Genomic DNA, 23,215 nt, shown 5'->3' with positions numbered 1-23,215 from the left:
TTTAAAGATGGTTTTAAAATTGAAGTGAAATCGAAGAATTAATTTAAAAGTTTTAATAGCTGAGCAGAGATACTCATTGCAGCATTATTTTTTTTATTTTAAAGATTTTTTTTTTAATTCATTTGAGACACAGAGATACAGAGAGAGAGAGAGAGCATGAGCAGAGGCAGAGGGAGAGGGAGAAGCAGGCTCCCCGCTGAGACAGGAGCCCGATGTGGGCCTCGATCCCAGGACCCCGGGACCATGACCTGAGCCGAAGGCAGACGCTCAACTATCTGAGCCAATCAGGCGCCCCTCACTGCAGCATTATTTATTGTGGTGTAAAATGTGGAAACAATCTTAATGTTCACCAGTGGGGGAGACTGGTTAAATAAATGACAGTTATTTGCCCACGGTGAAGTACTATGCAGCCACTAAAAAAATGAACCAGATCTTTGATGTACTAAACTGAAAAGATGTCCATTGTAACTTGTTAATTTTAAAAGCAAGTCGATCAGCTAATAAAAGTGATGGTGATTGCCTCCAGGGAGGGGAAAATAAGGAGAAAGGTGAGGAATTGCTGATTTGGGTAAACCTTGCAGAACTGTGTGTGACTTTTAATAATTAGTGTATAACTCAGGTAGAGGAAAAAAGGTAATTATGACATTGCAATTTTGAAAAAAGAAAGCTCATAGAAACTAAAGTCACCCCAAAGATGTGTATTACTACACATAAATGTAATAAGAAAAGCTAGAAAGCTAAAGCATGGCTAGTGGATTTCCCAATGGATCAATGAGTTAATCAGACACAGGAACCTGCTTCTAGAGTAAAAGTGATTCAGTACAATTCCTAATGCATACATTCTCTCTATTTTGATACTTTTCAGGGCCAACAGTATTTTGTTCAAGTCTCGGCTTATAACATGAAAGGATGGGGACCTGCTCAGACCACGGTACCGGCATGTGCCTCGCCTTCTAGTAGGTGGTGGCTGTGAACTCTCTCAAGCCTGGCCACAGGCTCCAACCTCCCCCTCCATCCATCCTCAGGATACCATTGCCATTCCTTCTCCCCGCTGCTTGGGACTAACAAGACCTCCTCAGAATAGCATCTGGGCCACATAATGAATGATTCCTCTGCAGAAATGTTCCCCTGGGAGGCAACTCAGTGGAATGAAAAGAGAGGGAATTTGGAACAAGCAAGACCGAATTTGATACCCAGGATACCTTTTATTAGCTGTGTGGCCTTCAGAAGTTCCTTAAACTCTCTCAATCCGTAGAATGAGTCCAATCCTACCTTTCCCAAGGCTTTTGTGGGGATGTTGTGAATGACACAGCAGGAGTAGTGGCCCATTCTAGCTCTCTTCTCTCCTCCTCACCCTCTCACCCACATCAAATTGATAAGGGAATGAGATATAGCAAATCTTATTTATCTGACATTCTGTCAGAAGAAAACGCTTTCTTACTAACAGGCACTCCGCTACACTCTGCTACAAATATAACATTTGTAGTGATGGCTGAAAACCCCAGCAAAAGCCTCTTCTAATTATGTGAAGATTAATAATTTATGTCTGGTATATTTGGTAGCTCTCTATTAACCAGGAAATTTGATTAACCAGAAGAAACATCTCTAGATACACCATATGATAGATTTTTCTGCATAATGAGCTCTAAATTTGTTTTCATTTTTTTAAAAAACCTTCTTGAATGTGATAGTTCAAAATGGTATCATATGCTTCTTGTAAGAGTGCAATCTTTGTGGGACACAATTTGCCATAATAAGAACAGTCATTTCTTTTTACTCCATAATTATTTGTCTAGGAATCTAACCTAAGGAAACAAAGGCAGAACAAACAGTTATGAACAAATATGCACACTGTAGCAGTGTATCAATATAGTGAAATACCATGTATAGAGAGAACAAATATCCAATATTAATTCAATGGTTAAATAAAGTATGATATATACATATACACATTATAGAACAAATGAAACCGCTAAAATGGTGTTTAAAAAAATTCACTGTGTGGAAGAAATTCTTACTTTATAAGTTTTATGTAAAAACAAAATGCAAAATTTTTTTTCACATATTTAAGCTGTGAGTTTGATTATTATTAGGAGGCCTGTCTGCACATAACTGTCAACATTTGACAGTGGATATTTGGGTTATAAGATTGTAGGCTCTTTAGGGTTTTTTTTGTATATATTTATGTGTCATGTTTTATAACAACCCTTTACCTAGGATCAACCATGAATCAGGTGGCACATTATGGGCTTTCATCAGTGTCTCACGGAATCCTCACATGAGTCCCTCATCACTGTTCCTGTCTTGTGGATAAGCACCGTCATCTTCATCATCTGCATCACTCTGAACATCAGAGCCAACATAACACTTATTATAATGCTGGGCATTAGTCTAAGAACTTTATGTGGATCAACTCATTTAATCTTCATAACAGACCCATTGGGGTGGTTTTTATTAGTAGTTCCATTTTACTGGTAAGGGAACTATTCACATAGAGGCACATGAATACCTAGAGCCCAACATCACAAAATCAGCAAGCACTGAAGTCAGGCCCAAATCCTATGGCCCTTGTCCTTAACCACTATACTGTCCTCCTCCTCTATTAATAAAGAAATTGGGATTTAGAGAGGATGTTGCCTTGCCCAAGGTCACAACTCTTGCATGTGGCTGAGCCAGGATTCAAGCCTACACTGATCAAGCCCATGCCATGTCTCCTATGCTGTGGGAACTAGTGCTCTGCTATCAGGCAGACAAGCAGACTAAGAGCCAGCCAGCCAGCCCTTCCCGACTGCCGTTTCTGGTGGATTCACATAGCTACACCAGGTGATACAGGGCTCTGGACCACAGACACCAGAGATCGCTAAGGCCCCTGAGTCCCATGGGCATTTGATGATGTAATTATTCCAGTCTTACTTGGACATCTTTTTTATTAAAGACATCAGAAACACAAACTAATAATATTGCAAGATTAAGATACTAAGGGAAACCATCTCATTCTAGGGAGAAAAAAAAGAGTATATATTATTGATGAAGGATAGAAGGGACAGAAAAGAAAAAAAGAAAATGATAGTGTCAGTTGACCTGAAGGTGGGACAAGGGAAAACGTCCCACTCCAAATGCAAATTCTGATCTGCATACGGATGCATTACTTATAAGCATCAGATGTTCTACAAACTTCAAATTCTAATCAGACACTCTCCCTCACAGCCTATTTGAAAGGGCTTTCTCCAGAATGACAAGAACAGTCTTCTAGGACTGGGAAGAGTCACTTACTACTTGCTAATTAACACAGCAACTGCCGACCTTTCTAACATGGCCCGTTTGACTGGTAGGGGTATCTGGCGAAGAACTAAATCCAAACATGTCGTTACAGTTGCTGCAGACATGCTGTATCACTTGGAAAAGAGCAATATAAAAACGCTCCAGCTCTATTTATAAACAGAGTATGACATTGGGATGCAACATATATCAGTATTCAGATATTTACTGGAGGACAATGTATTCTAACATGACAGAGTAACTGGAAATTTGGTAATATGTTCCAGTAAGCTATAAAACCTTTTTTTTATATTTTTACAAAAGGCCTTAATGTGTTTTTATAGACTTATGTTATATGGTATGGTACATAATAAGAGAAAAGGACCCAGACAGGCTTGTCTGAGTTACGATCAGGAAAGCCCTGATATCGCCCCTGAATGTAAGCTCTGCATTGTGTTGCAGTTGAAGTGTCTCATTACCAGAACAGTGAACTGTATTATGTGGCACAATCTGCTCTTTTCCTACCACACTAAGTTTATTCCTGTCAGGTTCCTGATTTCTTAATATATTTTCAATTTTCTCCCTCATCCCTAAAGTCTCCTATTTTATGTAGTCGTCAGAACCTTCCAAACATCTATGAGAAAAACTCATTCTTTCCAAAAACCTTGGCATCATGTCCACTGCTCACTTGGGCTGCAATTTAGCATTAGCAATTTTGAAATGTATCATAAAGTCATCAGCTTGAGCTCGCCTCTGATGTAATAGGGCTCAGCTCAAAGAGCCAGCTCCATTTCATCTCCCCTTGCGTTGATGGCAGTATTAACACTCATTAGAATATATTAGCATGTGCAGGGCCACATAATAACTCAACCACCCAGAAGTCTTACTCAAGCAAATATTAACTCCTCTTATCATGAGCACTAAAGACGCATTCACCCAACTGAGGGAACAAACTCATAATGGCCTTTGGGAATCCATGATAGCAGCGTTTATGATCACTGTGCCCAAATACCAGGGACACTACAGATGAGAATGAGGATCACTTGGAGTTTGATTCCTCAGACATTTCCAAATTTCCCAGTAAAAGCACCCTTCCTAGCCCAGGCTACCTGAACACCATCCTTCTATTCACAATGCCTCACCAACACTTAATGAGTGTCCCTGATGTGCCCAGAATGTGCTTTACTTACATTATTTTTTTAAACCTCAAACAACCTTTTAAAAATATTCAAAAACTCACTTTACAGAGAAGAAACCTGAGGCAAAGAGAAATTTAAGTCACGGTTTCTGCCCACAAGGAACAGTCTACAGAAGGCACCTATGCCAATTCCCTGTCTCCAGAGTTGACCACAACTAAGCCACACCACACAAACTCCAACCAAGCTCTGACCCTCCTTCCCAAAAGAAACAAAACAAAACAAAACGTGTCCACGGTATAAGGAAACGAGCACTATATGGAGGGCCATGAGACTACATTATGGTCCTGGCTCTGCCCCAGACAAGCTGAGTAACATAGAACTGGAATGGTTCTCTCTGGGCCTCAGTCTTCTGAGAGGTAAAATGGAGACAGGTACCGGGGGGGGGGGGGGGTAGAAAGGAGGAAGGATTCAAAAATCTGAGGCCTCCTTCTTCAAAGGGAATCACCTGACAGGGTTAGAAACGATGTTTCCATACTCACTACTCAGGGAGTTCACTCTTCATCAAGGAATTCCCTTCTTTTTTAAGTTATGATTTACATCATGCCATGTAACAGGCATTGCGCCGGGTACCAAATAAACCTCTCATTTCATTCTCACAAAAAATCCTGCAAGCTAGATACTACGTTCATTTTTCACATTACAGAGTAGAGGCCCTGTCAGTGTTAAGTTTAGTGCCTTACAGACACTGAGCCAGGAGCCCGAAGAGCCAGCATTCACACCCAGTTTTATCTGACTCCAGAACCTGTGTTCTTTCTAACTGTGCTGGACTGTTAGGCCGTGGATGGGCCAATGAGTGATGTTTTTAAAACCTAACTTTAACCATCAGGACATCTGCCTAAGTTTCTGAACAAGGGACACTCCATATTTTAAAATAAATCTGGGGGGAGGGGAATTTGAAACTGGTTCAGTTAGAATTTAAGCCTCAGATACACTCATGAACTAACCGGCTTTACTAGAAGATAATGACTAGCATTTTTAAAGAAAGCATTTCAATTAAGAAGTGCTTTAAGTTATTGCTTTTAAAAGGTTCAAAGAGTAAAACTGGGTTGGGGGCAGATAGAAGAAGGGATGGACTATGAAGTGACAGACCTGCTGAAAAAAAAAAAACCCCGAGTTGGAGACAGCAGAATTACCATCTTGACATTAGTCCCATACGGGTTATTACTCTTGATATCATTATAGCCAAATGGAATGAAAATAAAAGGGGGAGAAAAATCTCAGTGGGTATTGCAATTTAAATTTGCCATGTAAGCTAATACTGTATATTTAGAGACTGAGCAGACAGGGTGGTTGGTGGCTCCGGATATTTGCAGGGGTTGCTGCGCCAGCTAACCAAAGCAGACATTCATTAGAGCAAAATGTAGATTTCCATTTCTTGGCATCTGACATGGGCTCTTTCCTTGGAAAGAAATGTCAATTTGGCCAAAAGTGTGAAACCTACAATAAAAGCATTGGGACTGTGGATTTCATCTAGTCTGCACATTCCCACCCCTTTCTTTCCTACTGTGGAAATCCAGTTGCGATTTGGGGTGCTGCGTGGAGAGGTGGCAGGGGAGGCTGATTAGGACCCGGGATGCTGAAAACGAGGGTAAGGAGCTGGGGGGTGGAAATTGGACTCCCAGAGTCCCTGTTTTCTTTTGGCCTTCAGTTACCACTTTCTCTTGCCCTAAAACTGCCCAACACAAAAAGCCAACCACAATTACTGTTTTGCACAGGGCCCTGAACAATGGCAGCCCCAAGCTGTGCAAGTGCTGGGTGCTGATCCAGACCCAGGGGGTGTGAGCAGAACCCAGCTCCTGAGGCTAGGCCTCAGGGGAGAGGCCTGCCCCATGTTAAATTTTCATTCTGTTTGTTTCTTTTGTTCAATAGACTGGAAAGACTATGACGACAGAGAGCCCAGACACAGGGGACAGAGTGACGTTTTGGAAGGTCTGCTGCAGCAGGTCCAAGCCCTTCATCAGCATTATAGCTGCCGGGGTAAGGATCAAAATCTGTGCTGGGCCATTGACTGAGGTCTCGGTGGCGCCGGTAATGTTAGCAGTTTCCTAACTGGGTCATACCTTCTCATTCATCAGGGAGAGAGATATTAATATTTGTACATCTGGAATCACTTTACAGCACTATCTTGCTTTAACCCTTCAGAAGAGACTTCCCTCTCTTCACTCCCTTGCTCTCTTTCTCTCTCACCCACTCTCCACACAAACGGTTTGAAAAAAAAGCAGCTGCCCTTAGTTCCCTTCCCTTTGAATTGTCCCTTCACAAAACTCCTCAGTGTGCTGGGTCTTTGGGATATTCACCCTCGAACTTTTCAGCCCCAAGGAAAATTCCATGAGCATCCCTGAGGAAGTTTAGCCGATTTTAACAGCAACAAGAAATCTTCATGTATATTTGCAATAAAGATGGCAATGCAATTTCACATCCACTGTCTCTTTTTCATCCTCATTTTGGCAATAACCACTAAGGCTAAATGACTTGACCGAGGTCACAATGCCAGGAAAATACAGAATCAGGATTTTGACCTAGGTTTTCTGTCTCTAAGTGCAGTCTTCCTGCTACACCTCATTTTTGTGTCCCACCCTGAACATCGGGACTGGGCACTAGATGTTGATCTCACCCTGAATTTTAATCTTCCCCTGTACTACTGCTTAGGAGAAAGGAGAGCACACACATCCCTAGACCTAGCCAACTATACCCAGAAAATCTCTGAGAGGCTTTTAAAAACTTCTCTTCTATCTGGGCTCTTCAAATGGGACAGGGTCAGGTTTCTGATCTGTGTAATGATTCGTGGAACAGGCACTTAGTTTTATTTGGAGAATTAAAGCCTCCATAAAGTTTTCATTTTCCATGCTCCTTCACCCATCAGATCCCAACTGCATTACACTCTCTAGATCCAGGGCACTGCTGGGCCGGCTAGGTAAGAAATCATGGTTGAAACTAAGAGACACTAGCTGAGTTTGAATTAGACGTAAAAAATCATACTTGGTCTTAGCAAACAGTCGGTCCCTACTGTATAGCTGGAACAACAGAGCCCTTCAGAAGTGTTGGCCACAGCTAGAAATGAGGACAAGTGTTTGCAAGAAAACAATATTCATGAGTAGTTATTAGAAAATATAAATGTGCATGGAAGAAGCTGAGAAGGAAACCCAAGTGGGTTTCCTTCCCAGATCTCTAGGAAAACTTTACCCACACCATGGCCTTAACGATTCCACACTGACCAAAGTATACTCAGTTCTCTGTTATCGGGGCTCATTTAAGCAGGCCAGGCATTATCTAGGCTCCTTTCTCGCCGCTGCCTCTCCATCATTCCCCTGCCCATTGGTTCTTATATGGCAGGGAAAGGTAATAAAGCAACTGAGTAGATGATTCCTTGCAATTCATAAGCCACTTCATGTTTGGTCTTTGCCAGAGGGGGAAAACTAAAACTACTCAGGAGAATGAGGGGTTTTCATATTATCTGAGGATTTAGATGCTCTCCCCGTTACTATTAGGTTACTATCTAATAATCAAGAAACAATTATCTAGGGGCGCCTGGGTGGCTCAGTTGTTAAGCATCTGTCCTTCGGCTCATGTCATGATCCCAGGGTCCTGGGATCGAGCCCCACATTGGGCTCCCTGCTCAGCAGGAGGTCTGCTTCTCCCTCTCCCACTCCCCCTGCTTGTGTTCCTGCTCTCGCTGTCTCTCTATCAAATAAATAAAATCTTTAAAAAAAAAAAAGGAGGGGAGAAGAAACAATTATCTAGACAGCCCAATTATTTCAATAGTTTCCACTCAACTTTTATCAATGTATATGCTATTCCCCCACAGAGATGTAAATATACACACAATGTCAGAAAAAATTTAAGTAAGGCATAAGTAGAACTTCCCAAAAAGGAAAAATATTTTTTATATTTAAATGTCCTCTGGACACTTAAACAGTACCTGAAGTGTTTTTTTGATTTTTAAGATGCTCAGCTGAAAAAGGGTCTCTGGTCAGTAAGTTTGGAAAATGTTGCATTATATATCCCTTTCCTGGAAATGTAAAATTGGCATTACAATATTAAAGACTCTAATAAAGAGACATTTTGAATTTGGTTAACCAAGCATTTTCCAAACTTATTTGTAAAGTCATTGTAAAACTTTTTTCACAGAGTGAGTGTTCCAAGGCAAAGACTTTGGGAAATGCTGACCTGTAATATGCCAAGTTAAAGGAAATGACCTCATACAAAAAAAAAAATGGAATGATTTTCAAGATAATTTAACATTACTCTGTCTCAAATGATAAACCAAGGATAATTAGGTATTACATAAAGAAAAACTACAAAATTGTTATTTGAAATACTCAACTACAAGAGGGAGGCAAACCAGAAAACAGACTCTAACCTACAGAGAACAAACTGAGGGTTGCTGGAGGGAGGTGGGTGGGGGGATGGGCTAGATGGGGGATGGGTATAAAGGAAGGCACTTGTGCGGAGTGGAGCACTTGGTGTTGTATGTAAGTGAAGAATCACTGAATTCTACTCCTGAAACCAATATTACACTATATGTTAACTAACTGGAATTTAAATAAAACTTGAAACATAAAGTAAAATAAAATTCTCAACTATGTTGAGATCTATGTGGTTGAGTGCATATACAAATCTTACAATTAGGAAAAAGAATTATTTCAAATCCCAGTTCTACTACTTACTAGCTGTGTATCCCTGAGAAAAGCATTTGACCTCTCTGAGCCATAGCTTCCCCATCAGAAAAAATCAAGATAATAGTATCTATCTTTCAGGATTGTTATGAGGATTAAATTAGATAATGCATTAATAGTGTAGGCACTTCACAAACTCCAGTTTATTTTCCTTCCATTGCTCTTCCAGATGAAGAATAGAGCCTCTCTTTCTCCTTGGCACTTTACTGATACATCCTAGAATTAAAGTGTAATCACTGACTACATTGTAATGAGCCTGGAATGCTCAGTAAATACACAGTGTATTTCAAATGCAGAAGTAATAACAAAACAACCCTTCTACTACCAAAGCCCTACATGGGAGATACCAAAACCCACATTAATTTCTGTATTTTGGCTAAAGAAGTGACCACAGTTAATCTGCATGTTCAGTACTGGGATGCAAATTCACTGGAGATGTTGAGCAGCCTTTATTGTTCACACGGTTTATGCCCCGACATACATAATGAATCATAAAGAAGCCAGTTGTATTCACCATAGCAGTGCCCTGTGAGAGTGAATTTCAGTTATCATCCAATTTCTCAGCTCGCAAACATCAATTGAAACACAGCCTACTATGTGTCAGGTGCTAGACATATCAATCTGGATAAAATAAACTCCCTATGTGCCAAGCACTTGAAAGCTAAAGAATTACTGCATTTGGAGCCCAGAAAACCGACCATTGTTCCAGAGCCCTGAGCTACGCAGAGATAGAAGCCAGAATAGAAGCCACTGTATCAATGGCTCAGTGTGTCAGTACAGACCCTGAAACAGTTAAAGATGAGCTATATCATGCTGCAGTAACCAAATGACCCCCCAAATATTTACTTCTCCCACAAGCTATATGTCTACCGCTGGTCAGCTGAGGGCTGTCCTGTGTTGTCATCATCCTTTCTCTAGAAATTTTGCCAGCACCCATGGGAGAAGGAAAAACTCTTGAATGTCTCATATAGACAGGACTTTATGTGTGTCACTTACATTCAAAACTCATTGGCCAGAACTGGCCACATGGCTACACCCAACCACAGCGTTCCAAGAAGTGAAATTCTTTCATGTGCCCAGAATGGAGGAGACCCGGAATATTTAACATTTGCACAGGCCCCTTTCCCAACCAGTAGTAGTAGTTCTCAGTTTTCTTTTTGTTTTTTCAGTTTAATCTTCATTTTGATTTACATGATATATGATTATAATGTGAGAGGGATCTTAGTGTAAGCAGCTAAGATCACGGATTAGCTAGGTTCAAATTCAGACTGGACATTTACTAGCTGTGTGACCTTGAGCACTCACCTACCCTCTCTATAACTCAGTTTGCTCACCTATAAAATGCAGATAAGAATTATCTATACTTGGGGCACCTGGGTGGCTCAGTCAGTTAAGATTCTAACTCTTGGTTTTGGCGCAGGTCATGATCTTGCAGTCATGGGATCAAGCCCCGCATCGGACTCTGTGCTCAGTGCAGAGTCTGCTTCAGATTCCCTCTTCCTCTCCCTCCTGCTTGTGCTCTCTCTCAAATAAATAAAATCTTATTTAAGAAAAAAAAAAGAATTATCTATACTTGTCAGCCATTTTTTAAGGACTGAATGACTTCTTTTTTTTTTAAAGATTTTTTTTATTTATTCATAAGAGACAGAGAGAGAAGCAGGTTCCCTGCTGAGCAGGGAGCCTGATGCAGGACTCGATCCCAGGACTCTGGGATCATGACCCGAGCCAGAGGCAGACACTTAACCATCTGAGCCTCCCAGGCCCCAGGACTGAATGACTTTAAATAAGTAAAGCACTTAAGAGCTTTATTATTTAAAGAAAGAAATTCCTCCCATTCTCCATTTTTTATTCCCCAAAGGCTCAATTCTTTTAGCCAGTTATTTTGATATTTTCTTCATATCTCTAAATAACATGTTTATATTGCTAATCTTTGATTTTTTTTTTCACGAGGCATTACCTCTCTAAGAAAAGATGATTTCTCTTTTTTCCCCTCCCCCCTTACTTCCGGATTACAATTCCTACCCTTTGTCCTCCTAATATATTTGTATTGTAATTTTAATAAGATCAATATTTATTGCTTACATTATAATGATCACTTAATTCTACGATTATTTTCCTTTCCTGGACAACTTTTTGTTCTCCCTGTACTTAACAGTCATCTTTTATTGTATGTTTGTTTGTTTTTCTATGTGGTTATAGCTAATTAATCCCCAAGCTATCCTCCAATTATGTCAATTTTCTCTCAATCCAATCGAATATATTAGTACTGTTTCAATTGCTTCTTCTTAAAGAAACCTCTCCGAGCCCTCTGACCCGCTCCAACCTAGACTGGTTGCTGGCTGCCTGTGTCTGGCGCACAGCTGGCCCCGTAGGATCTCCTTTCAACCACCATATTGAGGACTCTTCTGGCCACCCTCCAATCTTGGATCACTTCTTTTTGTATCCCATGTCTTACTTTTTCTTGGTTAGTCCATCATTTTGGTGGAGTCCTTACTCTAGTAATTTCCTGAGAGGATTCTTGGGAGCTAACTTTTGGATACACTGAATGTCTAAAAAATGCATTTATTCTACTTACCACTTATTTAAGGTTTCAGTTAAGTACAGAATTCTAGGTTGAAATAATTTTCTGTCAGGTTTTGAAGGTGCTGCTTTGTCCTTTTCTAGCTTTCAGTACTGAGAAGTCTGATGTTTCATTCTGATTCCAGAGGTTTTGTAGGATACCTTTTTTCCTTCTTCTCCGGCAGGTTTTTAAGTTGGTTTTTTATATGCAGCCAAGAATACTATATCCAGCTAGGCTGTCATTGAAAATAGAAGGAGAGATAAAAAGCTTTCAGGACAAACAAAAACTAAAGGAATTTGCAAACACGAAACCAGCCCTACAAGAAATCTTGAAAGGGGTCCTCTAAGCAAACACAGAGCCTGAAAGCAACATAGACCAAAAAGAAACACAGACAAGATACAGTAACAGTCACCTTACAGGCAATACAATGGCACTAAATTCCTATCTTTCAATAGTTACCCTGAATGTAAATGGGCTAAATGCCCCAATCAAAAGACACAGGCTATCAGATTGGATTAAAAAACAAGACCCATCGATATGCTGTCTGCAAGAGACTCATTTTAGACCCAAAGACACCCCCAGATTTAAAGTGAGGGGGTGGAAAACCATTTACCATGCAAATGGACACCAAAAGAAAGCTGGGGTGGCAATCCTTGTATCAGACAAATTAGATTTTAAACCAAAGACTGTAATAAGAGATGAGGAAGGACACTATGTCCTACTTAAAGGGTCCATCCAACAAGAAGATCTAACAATTGTAAATATCTATGCCCCTAACATGGGAGCAGCAAATTATATAAGGCAATTAATAACGAAAGCAAAGAAACACATCGACAACAATACAATAATAGTGGGGGACTTTAACACCCCCCTCACTGAAATGGACAGATCGTCTAAGCAAAAGATTAACAAGGAAATAAGACTTTAAATGACACACTGGACCAAATGGACTTCACAGACATATTCAGAACATTCCATCCCAAAGCAACAGAATACACATTCTTCTCTAGTGCCCATGGAACATTCTCCAGAATCGATCACATCCTAGGTCATAAATCAGGTCTCAACTGGTACCAAAAGATTGGGATCATTCCCTGCCTATTTTCAGACCACAGTGCTTTGAAACTAGAACTCAATCACAAGAGGAAAGTCGGAAAGAACTCAAATACATGGAGGCTAAAGAGCATCCTACTCAAGAATGAATGGGTCAACCAGGAAATTAAAGAAGAATTAAAAAAATTCATGGAAACCAATGAAAATGAAAACACAACTGTTCAAAATCTTTGGGATACAGCAAAGGCAGTCCTAAGAGGAAAGTATATAGCAATACAAGCCTTTCTCAAGAAACAAGAAAGGTCTCAAGTACACAACCTAACCCTACACCTAAAGGAGCTGGAGAAAGAACAGCAAATAAAGCCTAAACCCAGCAGGAGAAGAGAAATAATAAAGATCAGAGCAGAAATCAATGAAATAGAAACCAAAAGAACAGTAGAACAGATCAACGAAACTAGGAGCTGGTTCTTTGAAAGAATTAATAAGATTGATAAACCCCTGGCCAGACTTATCAAAAAGAGAAGAGAAATGACCCAAATCAACAAAATCATGAATGAAAGAGGAGAGATCACAACCAACACCAAAGAAATACAAACAATTATAAGAACATATTATGAGCAACTCTATGCCAGCAAATTAGATAACCTGGAAGAAATGGATGCATTCCTAGAGATGTATCAACTACCAAAACTGAACCAGGAAGAAACAGAAAACCTGAACAGACCTATAACCACTAAGGAAATTGAAGCAGTCATCAAAAATCTCCCAAAAAACAAAAGCCCAGGGCCAGATGGCTTCCCAGGGGAATTCTACCAAACATTTCAAGAAGAATTAATACCTATTCTTCTGAAACTGTTCCAAGAAATAGAAATGGAAGGAAAACTTCCAAACTCATTTTATGAGGCCAGCATTACCTTGATCCCAAAACCAGACAAAGACCCCATCAAAAAAGAGAACTACAGACCAATATCCCTGATGAACATGGATGCAAAAATTCTCACCAAAATACTAGCCAATAGGATCCAACAGTACATTAAAAGGATTATTCACCACGACCAAGTGGGATTTATCCCTGGGCTGCAAGGTTGGTTCAACATCCGCAAATCAATCAACGTGATACAATACATTAACAAAAGAAAGAACAAGAATCATATGATCCTCTCAATAGATGCAGAAAAAGCATTTGACAAAGTACAGCATCCTTTCTTGATCAAAACTCTTCAGAGTATAGGCATAGAGGGTACATATCTCAATATCATAAAAGCCATCTATGAAAAACCTACAGCAAATATCATTCTAAATGGGGAAAAACTGAGAGCTTTCCCCCTAAGGTCAGGAACGCGGCAGGGATGTCCACTATCACCACTACTATTCAACATAGTATTAGAAGTCCTAGTCACAGCAATCAGACAACAAAAAGAAATAAAAGGCATCCAAATTGGCAAAGAAGAAGTCAAACTCTCACTCTTTGCAGATGATATGATACTTTATGTGGAAAACCCCAAAGCCTCCACCCCAAAACTGCTAGAACTCATACATGAATTCAGTAAAGTGGCAGGATATAAAATCAATGCACAGAAGTCAGTGGCATTCCTATACACCAACAAGACAGAAGAAAGAGAAATTAAGGAGTCGATCCCATTTACAATTGCACCCAAAACCATAAGATACCTAGGAATAAATCTAACCAAAGAGGCAAAGGATCTGTACTCAGAAAACTATAAAATACTCATGAAAGAAATTGAGGAAGACACAAAGAAATGGAAAAACGTTCCATGCTCATGGATTGGAAGAACAAATATTGTGAAGATGTCAATGCTACCTAGAGCAATCTACACATTCAATGCAATCCCCATCAAAATACCATCCACTTTTTTCAAAGAAATGGCACAAATAATCCTAAAATTTGTATGGAACCAGAAAAGACCCCAAATAGCCAGAGGAATGTTGAAAAAGAAAAGCAAAGCTGGTGGCATCACAATTCCAGACTTCCAGCTCTATTACACAGCTGTCATCATCAGGACAGTATGGTACTGGCACAAAAACAGACACATAGATCAATGGAACAGAACAGAGAGCCCAGAAATGGACCCTCAACTCTATGGTCAACTAATCTTTGACAAAGCAGGAAAGAATGTCCAATGGAAAAAAGACAGTCTCTTCAACAAATGGTGTTGGGAAAATTGGATAGCCACATGCAGAAGAATGAAACTGGACCATTTCCTTACACCACACACAAAAATAGACTCCAGATGGTTGAAAGACCTCAGTGTGAGACAGGAGTCCATCAACATCCTAAAGGAGAACACAGGCAGCAACCTCTTCGACCTCAGCCGCAGCAACTTCTTCCTAGAAACATCGCCAAAGGCAAGGGAAGCAAGGGCAAAGATGAACTATTGGGACTTCATCAAGATAAAAAGCTTTTGCAAAGCAAAGGAAACAGTCAACAAAACCAAAAGACAACCGACAGAATGGGAGAAGATATTTGCAAATGACATATCAGATAAAGGGCTAGTATCCAAAATCTATAAAGAACTTATCAAACTCAACACCCAAAGAACAAATGATCCAATTAAGAAATGGGCAGAAGACATGAACAGACATTTTTCCAAAGAAGACATCCAAATGGCCAACAGACACATGAAAAAGAGCTCAATATCGCTCGGCATCAGGGAAATCCAAATCAAAACCTCAATGAGATACCACCTCACAGCAGTCAGAATGGCTAAAATTAACAAGTCAGGAAATGACAGATGTTGGCGGGGATGCGGAGAAAGGGGAACCCTCCTACACTGTTGGTGGGAATGCAAGCTGGTGCAACCACTCTGGAAAACAGTATGGAGGTTCCTCAAAAAGTTGAAAATAGAGCTACCATACGATCCAGCAATTGCACTACTGGGTATTTACCCCAAAGATACAAAAGTAGGGATCCGAAAGGGTACGTGCACCCCGATGTTTATAGCAGCAATGTCCACAATAGCCAAACTGTGGAAAGAGCCAAGATGTCCATCGACAGATGAATGGATAAAGAAGAGGTGGTATATATATACAATGGAATATTACGCAGCCATCAAAAGGAATGAGATCTTGCCATTTGCAACGACGTGGATGGAACTGGAGGGTATTATGCTGAGCGAAATAAGTCAAACAGAGAAAGACATGTATCATATGACCTCACTGATATGAGGAATTCTTAATCTCAGGAAACAAACTGAGGGTTGCTGGAATGGAGGGTGGGGTGGGAGGGATGGGGTGACTGGGTGATAGACACTGGGAAGGGTATGGGCTCTGGTAAGCGCTGTGAATTGTGCAAGACTGTTGAATCTCAGATCTGTACCTTTGAAACAAATAATGCAATATATGTTAAGAAAAAAAAAAGAAGATGAAGAAGATAGCAGGAGGGGAAGAATGAAGGGGGGGAAATCGGAGGGGTAGACGAACTATGAGAGATGATGGACTCTGAAAAACAAACTGAGGGTTCTAGAGGGGAGGGGGGTGGGAGGATGGGTTAGCCTGGTGATGGGTATTGAGGAGGGCACGTTCTGCATGGAGCACTGGGTGTTATGCACAAACAATGAATCATGGAACACTACATCTAAAACTAATGATGTAATGTATGGGGATTAACATAACAATAAAAAAATCTTAAGTTGGTTTTTTTTTTTAACTTCGGTACTCTAAAAACTGCTTTGATATTTTCTTCATGTCTCTGAATAACATGTTTATATTGCTAATTCTTGATTTTTTTTTAATTTGAGGCATCACCTCACTAAGGAAGGATGATTTCCCTTTTTCCCCTCCCCGCCTCTTACATGCACATTATAATTCCTAACCCTCATCCTCTTAATATACTGAATAATATTAAAAATGCACTACGCCTTAGTGTGCGTTGTACTGTTGTCTGTTGTGTTGGGCACCTGACAAACCCTTTCAATATGGGAAGCTACACCCTTCAATTATGGGATATATTCTTAAAAGTTAATTATTTCTCCCCCTCTTTTTTTCTCTGCTCCCTCCTACTAGGACTCATAGCCTGATGTTGAACCTCCTAGGTTAGCCCATTAATTTTTCTTTTTCTCTTCTGCTTTCCATCCCCATGCCCTTATGCTCTTTCTCAGGAATTTCTGCAACCTTATTTTCTAAGCCTTCTATTGGGTTTTTCAGTTTTTGATAGTATATTTTTTAATTTCCAGTGCTTTCTTTTATTCTCTGAATGTTTCTCTTAAAGACGCCTATCCTTTTCACAAGGATGCAGTGCCTTTGTTTCTCTCTCAGGCTATTAATGATAGGCTTCGTTTCATTTTATAGTTTCTTCTCTCAGCATTATCTCTCCTCTAAATTGCTCTTTTGTTTATTTGGTTTTGGCCTCTGTCTTTCCTGTTAGATGTTTTTCACATCTGCCTGGTGATCCTTGGATGTTCACCGAGATTTAAGAAAAGAGAGCTCAGTAGTTGTTGGGGAGCTCTGAGCACATGGATAGGGCTTTTTATCTATAGGCTTCACTGTAGGGTGATCTGGCATGGCCTTTTCTTTCAGAAATCAATGAAAGCACTGTCAGAAGCTTTTGAGTGAATTCTCTTAGTCTGGTCAGAGTCTCCAGAAAGTTTCTCCCAGTGTCCTTCCTGGAGGGTGTAAGTTTGAGTACCAGTGTTCTGAGAGTCTGATGGGGAAATAATCTATGGAAACTTTCATTTCATCCACCTGTTTTGGGTACAGTACTACTCTCCCACCCTCATTTTTAACTGTACTCCATGTCTCCCACTCTAGAAACCCGTTCTTATATTTTTCAGAGAATAAGCCACTAGCTTTTTTTCTAGAGCGGGGAAGTGGTATTTGTCCATCTATGCAGGTTATAGGAGGAAATCTAGAAGTCTGACTGCTTTTTAAACAGACTTCAACAAATCCCTCTCATTTTAGCTCCACACTCATCCCCCACTTCCAGCAGTTGTGGTGCCCAAGGGGTGAATCGGGTTACTTCTCAGCCTTCTTCACTGCTGGCTTAGGATTCATCTTTCTCAAGTCTGCTAAATCCATCTGTCCATCTGCTTTCCAGCTACCAACGTTCACTTGCTTTTGTTCCCTTTCCCATCTCTTTGTCTTTATAGATTTATGTAGTTTCCTTTTTTAAATCTCTTTACTCTGGTTTTAGTGAGATTTAGGGAGAGAGTAGCATGTAATGAATATGTTCAATATGTTGCCTTTAACCGGAAGTCCCAGCAGCATCATTTTCAAGCACAGTGTGACCAGCCAAATTCATGTTCAAGTCAGAAAAAAATGTTTTTGCTTTGTTCTGCCAGGAATAACCATTACCAGCACTAGCTTGAAGCTGGCATGAATGCTTGTGTCAGTCAGCTCATTCCCAACTGCTCCTATAGGATCATAAGGAGAACCACACTGGGCCTCAGCCACAGGCTATCCGCCCAGCTTTCCATGCCTAACAGCAATGATGTAGACCATGTTCCCACCCCAGTGACACATCTGTCCGAAGTCTGGTGACGACCCCAACAACCTCAGCTTCCCTTCATGACACAGACTATGAGAACTGAAATCAGTGATCATTTAGCTCAGCTCCATGGAGTACTGTTTGTAAAGATTATCTGGGGAAGTCTGCAAGTTTTATCACTGAAAGCTCCAGGTTGTAAATAGAAGGGATAAACAGAAGCAATGGATGATTTGCTCATCAATATAGCCATAGTGCATCATAGTGTACAGAAAAATATTTGTTCAGTAAATTAATGTCTCGGTTTTTCTGGGTACTGGCTTTTCAGTCTTGAGCAATCCATTCTAACCTCTCAATCTGTTTCTTCTTCGGAATAATAATGATGACAATCATACCAATGCCTACAACTATTTTTGTAAGCCAACATATACACTGGAAAAAATTGCCCCAGAATGCTAGCCGTGGTTGTACTGAAGTGGGTGGAGTTTTGTTCTTTTTATCTGTCCTCCAGACTTTCTGTAATGTGCCTATATTAATTGTATAATGAAAAAAAATTAATGGAATATATAGACTAACAAGAAGAGCTTTGCCAACATTGAGAAATGTATGAATATTAAATGCAGTGGGAGGAAGGCAAAGATTTGATTCCATTTCTTTTTATCCCACATTATAATAAATCACTCATCTGGAAAATATAAACAAAATGCCTAAGGGGTTTCCCCTGGAGTTATAAATGTTACTCATCTCCAGCATTTTGGAGGAGCTGATCATTAATTGAGGTAACCACTGGCAACTCAAGATATAAGAGCTTTTTGTAGGAATGAATGAGCTGAATCCCTACATGAAACTGAGGATAAGTGACACCAAGGGGACAGGGAAGAGGAAGGCAGGGAGGTGGGAAGAAGGTACTGGGAGTGTTGCATTGCCAATGGAATTTACAGTGTATTTTTTTCTGTGTTTCAGAAACTTCAAAATTACAAACCACAGGCCGCAAGCAGTCAGTCTCAAGGAGCCTGAAACACCTATTCCATTCCTCAAATAAGTTTGTGAAGACCTTAAAACGGTGGGTCCTATTGCAGTTTTTCCAGGAAGTCTTAATTTCTCAGGAATCAGCTGGTTTGGATTCTTAGTAGCAACATGATAGAAATTTCCTTTGTTATTAAAAGAGCATGAAATTCACTTTTCTCCTGAGAATTAAGGCAAGATAATAATTTCGCTGAGTTCTAGCCTGTGAACATGTGATACTTAGCAGCACTATGATCATAGGTATATTTTAAATGATCTTTTATCATGACCAAAAATATGTTTTTCCATGATTCAAGCTTGGTAGAAGAGACACTTGAAGACAATTCTTTATTTTGCTTTTTCTTTTTAGGGGACTCTACTTAGCCGTTATATTTTATTACAAAGACAATACGTTAGTCACCAATGAAGATCAAATACCGATTGTTGAAATTGATGACTCTCACACCAGTTCCATTACACAAGATTTTCTGTGGTTCACAAAGGTATACTGAGTTCTGATTTCATTTTTTCCCAGTTTGCACCAATGCTTCTGTGCATAAATCTCTGAAACTTTTGTTGAGGAGTTTCCAGTGATCAAAGTATTGGGGTGGGAGTAAATTCTCTCAAAGGTCTTCTTTCAGCCCTGATATGCCCTGTGCCATAAAAAAATGTGAAAGTAGCATCTACACTACATTTTCAAAGCAAAGAAGCTCGCATTCTGTCAGACTGTGTCTCCACTATTCTGAGTTATGGGATCATTTGGCAAAGACTAAAATGTGGATCTGACTATTTCATTAACATTCAGATCTTTTTCCAATTGGACAGAGATCAAAAAGTTGTTTTGCATGTATCTGAAAATGGACTGGAGAACAAACATCAGGGGTCAGGTTTCCTTTTCCCTGCTTTTTGCTTTGATGCCACAACCTAAATCATGTACTGGCTTGGATGATGATATGACCTCGTGACTTCTTTTGCAGCTGTCTTGTATGTGGGAAGATATAAGGTGGTTGAGACAAAGCGTACCTATCTCCATGTCCTCATCCACAGTGCTGCAAACTCGGCAGAAGATGCTTGCAGCAACGGCCCAGCTACAGGTGAGGGGCCAGGTTTCAACCCAGATTCCCAAGGAAATCTTAGAAAAGCTTGGTCAGTTCAGTTACCAAGCCCACCTGGAAAGGAAAAGGACAGGCTCCTTTCTCTTTTAGATTCTTAAGCATATAAAGGCTCCTTACGCAGTCTGAGCTGCACATCTGTTCATGCAGGGAAACTGTGCCTTTGGCGATTTCCTGGACAAGGAACAAGGGTCTCTCTTCAAGAGTCTAGGAGTGACCCCCTAAACAAGAGGTGAGACTTGAGTTCTGGATTTGATATTAATCAGTCAACTCATTTCTCCTTTCTGGGCCTCAGTTTCATCACTTGCAAAATAAGAGGAGTTTGACTCAATCACAGGACAAACCCTTGCTGCTCTGGCATCCTGTGCACCTAACTACTGTATAGAGATGGAAAAAGAGACCAGCAGATATTTTGAAGAGTTTCTTGGCTTGATCTTTTGTTAAAGCACAGGAATTTGCATACATTTTTGCTTAGAAAGAAAGAAAGAAAGAAAGAAAGAAAGAAAGAAAGAAAGAAAGAAAGAAAGAAAAAATTCTTAGAAGCTTACCTTTAATGCTGAATTTATTCGTCCTTCCATATTATTAACCTAATCAGATCAGGTCCCCAAGCCCTACAAGAATATTTATAGGTTACAAAGCCCCTCCTAGAAATGACACTGAATTTTAACCAAGTTCTTCTGGGTTTCCTTTCATTGTTTTCTGGTATTACCTGAATTTGTGGAGTCTGTAAGAGAGCACTGAGCCTTTATCAGCAATGGGTATTTACCTACAAAGCTGTCAGTTACACAAACCCCAGAAATACACATAACAGGAATCTATGTAGCTGTGTTTGGCCAGGCCATACCAGCCAAGGCATAAAAATAGGATCATAACAACAAAAAAGTATTTCTGTGGCTCCACCCCCACCGGCAATTATAGGAACTTCATTTCTTGACCCACACAATAACAGTTCAGCCACCTGAAATAGTAACAATTATTGTGTTGCTATTCTAATTCTGAAAGGCAACTCTTACTCCTCCTGTGCTATACTCCATTGCATGAACAGCTTACTGCCTGTGTGCTCAGTGGCCTCAGAGATTTTAGCAAACATGCTATTTCAACTCACTCTTGACTACAAAATCTTCTTCAACTCAAGGAAAAGTTCTTGGAGCTAGGCCATGATGACTGTACTGAATTCAAAGTGCCCCTTCCTTTCATCACTGATCAGCTTGAGTTGGAACAAGCCACTGTACCGCAAACTGCTCTTTCCTTAGGATAATATTCATTCCCAGAAGGCTCCTTGGTACCTTACTTCTTTCTCAGGAGACTCAGACACCTTAGTGGACTCTTCATTAACCCATCATACAGCCTAGACATGCTTGGATCACAGACTGAACAAGCTTAGAATTTCAAATGGGGCTCTTTATTCCTAGAACACATTCATCTCATATCAGTAACATGAGAAGAGTCTGGCTATCACAGCCAGTACAGCTAGATACTGAGGAGCTAAAGAGAAGCCATGATGGTCAGTGTGCCCCTACTCAACTACTCCCTGGCCCCCCAGTATATCAACCCCACCACTTTTCATAATTTATCAACCCTCTTCTGATGTCATTTCCTTCTTTTGCCCAGCTTAGATTCCTTGGCCCATCCTAATCACTCCCTTGAAAATATTCTAAATTTCTGGCCGCTGTCTCCGCCCCCCATATTTACTCGGAAAAAATCCAAGCCTGAATGAATCCAACATGTCTACACTGGAGTACTTGCAGACTGCTGCATAAAAGTCACCAAAAAAGGGGCTGACTGTTTCTTTGTTAAATTCATGGCTACAATTCTCACATATAAGTTACCTAGTGATCACATGCCATTTCTCTACTAATTTTACTTTCCCAAACTATAAGGCAACTATTTAAAACCTTCTCCATTCTCTTGCACCCCTACCCCTTCCCCACACTCTACAACCCTATATCAGGTGATGATTTCACTGTATAATTCATTAAGAAAATAAATGGGAATTCTTTTCCCACCACCAAGTTGCAAAGCCTCCTGGCATTGACCCCACTTTCTCTTTCATCGCTCCTATTACAATGGTATTGGTTGAATAAATGAATGTATTTGTCTGTCCAACCTCTGTACCCCAAAGATCACACCTGGGAGTACTCTATTAAAAAAAAAAAAAAAGGATCAACAGAAATACTATACCTCATGCCATAGTCACCACCTGGATAGTTCACCAGCCCTGCATGGTGACCAGCGCCTCAGAGTACTCAGTAAATAGTTACCCTTTACAGTACCCAAAAGGCCAGAGCACTGCTATACATTACCTCTCTACTTCACATTTCTGTTTGCCTGCTTAAATAACAGGAATCTTTGTCATTTTGTTTTGTTTTGTTTTGTAGGACCTATTGCCCAAACCATTTGCTGATCTTTAGGATGAAAATGTCTAAAAATAGTGATGCCACCTTTGATTTTTAGGCAGCGGGAAGGGAGTGTGACAGGCACACAAAACATATTTCACAAGAGGAAGAAAACTGAATTTGGGGAAATTGCTACTTAATATTTTAGGTCTCTTTGCTAATCTAACATTTTTTATGATGTTAAGAGGAAAGTAAAAATGCATTCTTAAATAGCTTGATTGGCATCAGCCATACATAAATCCTGTGGACTTACCTCTGGTATATTTCACTGTGCTGTCCTCCCCTTTCCAGCATCACTACCACTGCCTGATTACTCCAGTTATATCAAAAGCCTCCAAAGTCATGCTCCTGCTTCCAGTATCATATATACTAGAATATATATATTCCAATATACTCTCCAATCCTTTCTCCACACTTCTGCCAGAGTAGCCAATAAAAGATTCTGACCATGTCATGCCCTGGCTTGTGCTCTTTCACGAGTAGCTCAGACATTTTATCCCCACTGTCACCATCTTT

At 40.2% G+C, this 23,215-nt stretch overlaps 1 protein-coding gene across 1 annotated transcript in view; it reads left to right on the top strand.

The window, feature by feature from the left end:
- Window positions 1–23,215, top strand: part of ANKFN1 (ankyrin repeat and fibronectin type III domain containing 1) — a 311,761-nt gene that overhangs the window by 239,439 nt on the left and 49,107 nt on the right. Inside the window, exons 9-13 of the mRNA XM_036106172.2 lie at window positions 866–956; window positions 6,327–6,434; window positions 19,150–19,249; window positions 19,562–19,694; window positions 20,169–20,285. Of these exons, the coding sequence (XP_035962065.1) occupies window positions 866–956; window positions 6,327–6,434; window positions 19,150–19,249; window positions 19,562–19,694; window positions 20,169–20,285 (549 nt within the window). The remainder of the gene's footprint in view (window positions 1–865; window positions 957–6,326; window positions 6,435–19,149; window positions 19,250–19,561; window positions 19,695–20,168; window positions 20,286–23,215) is intronic.

Source organism: Halichoerus grypus, chromosome 2 (genome assembly GCF_964656455.1).
Source record: "Halichoerus grypus chromosome 2, mHalGry1.hap1.1, whole genome shotgun sequence".
In the NCBI taxonomy this organism is placed as follows: Eukaryota; Metazoa; Chordata; class Mammalia; order Carnivora; family Phocidae; genus Halichoerus; species Halichoerus grypus.
This window is presented reverse-complemented; position numbering and strand designations above follow the sequence as displayed.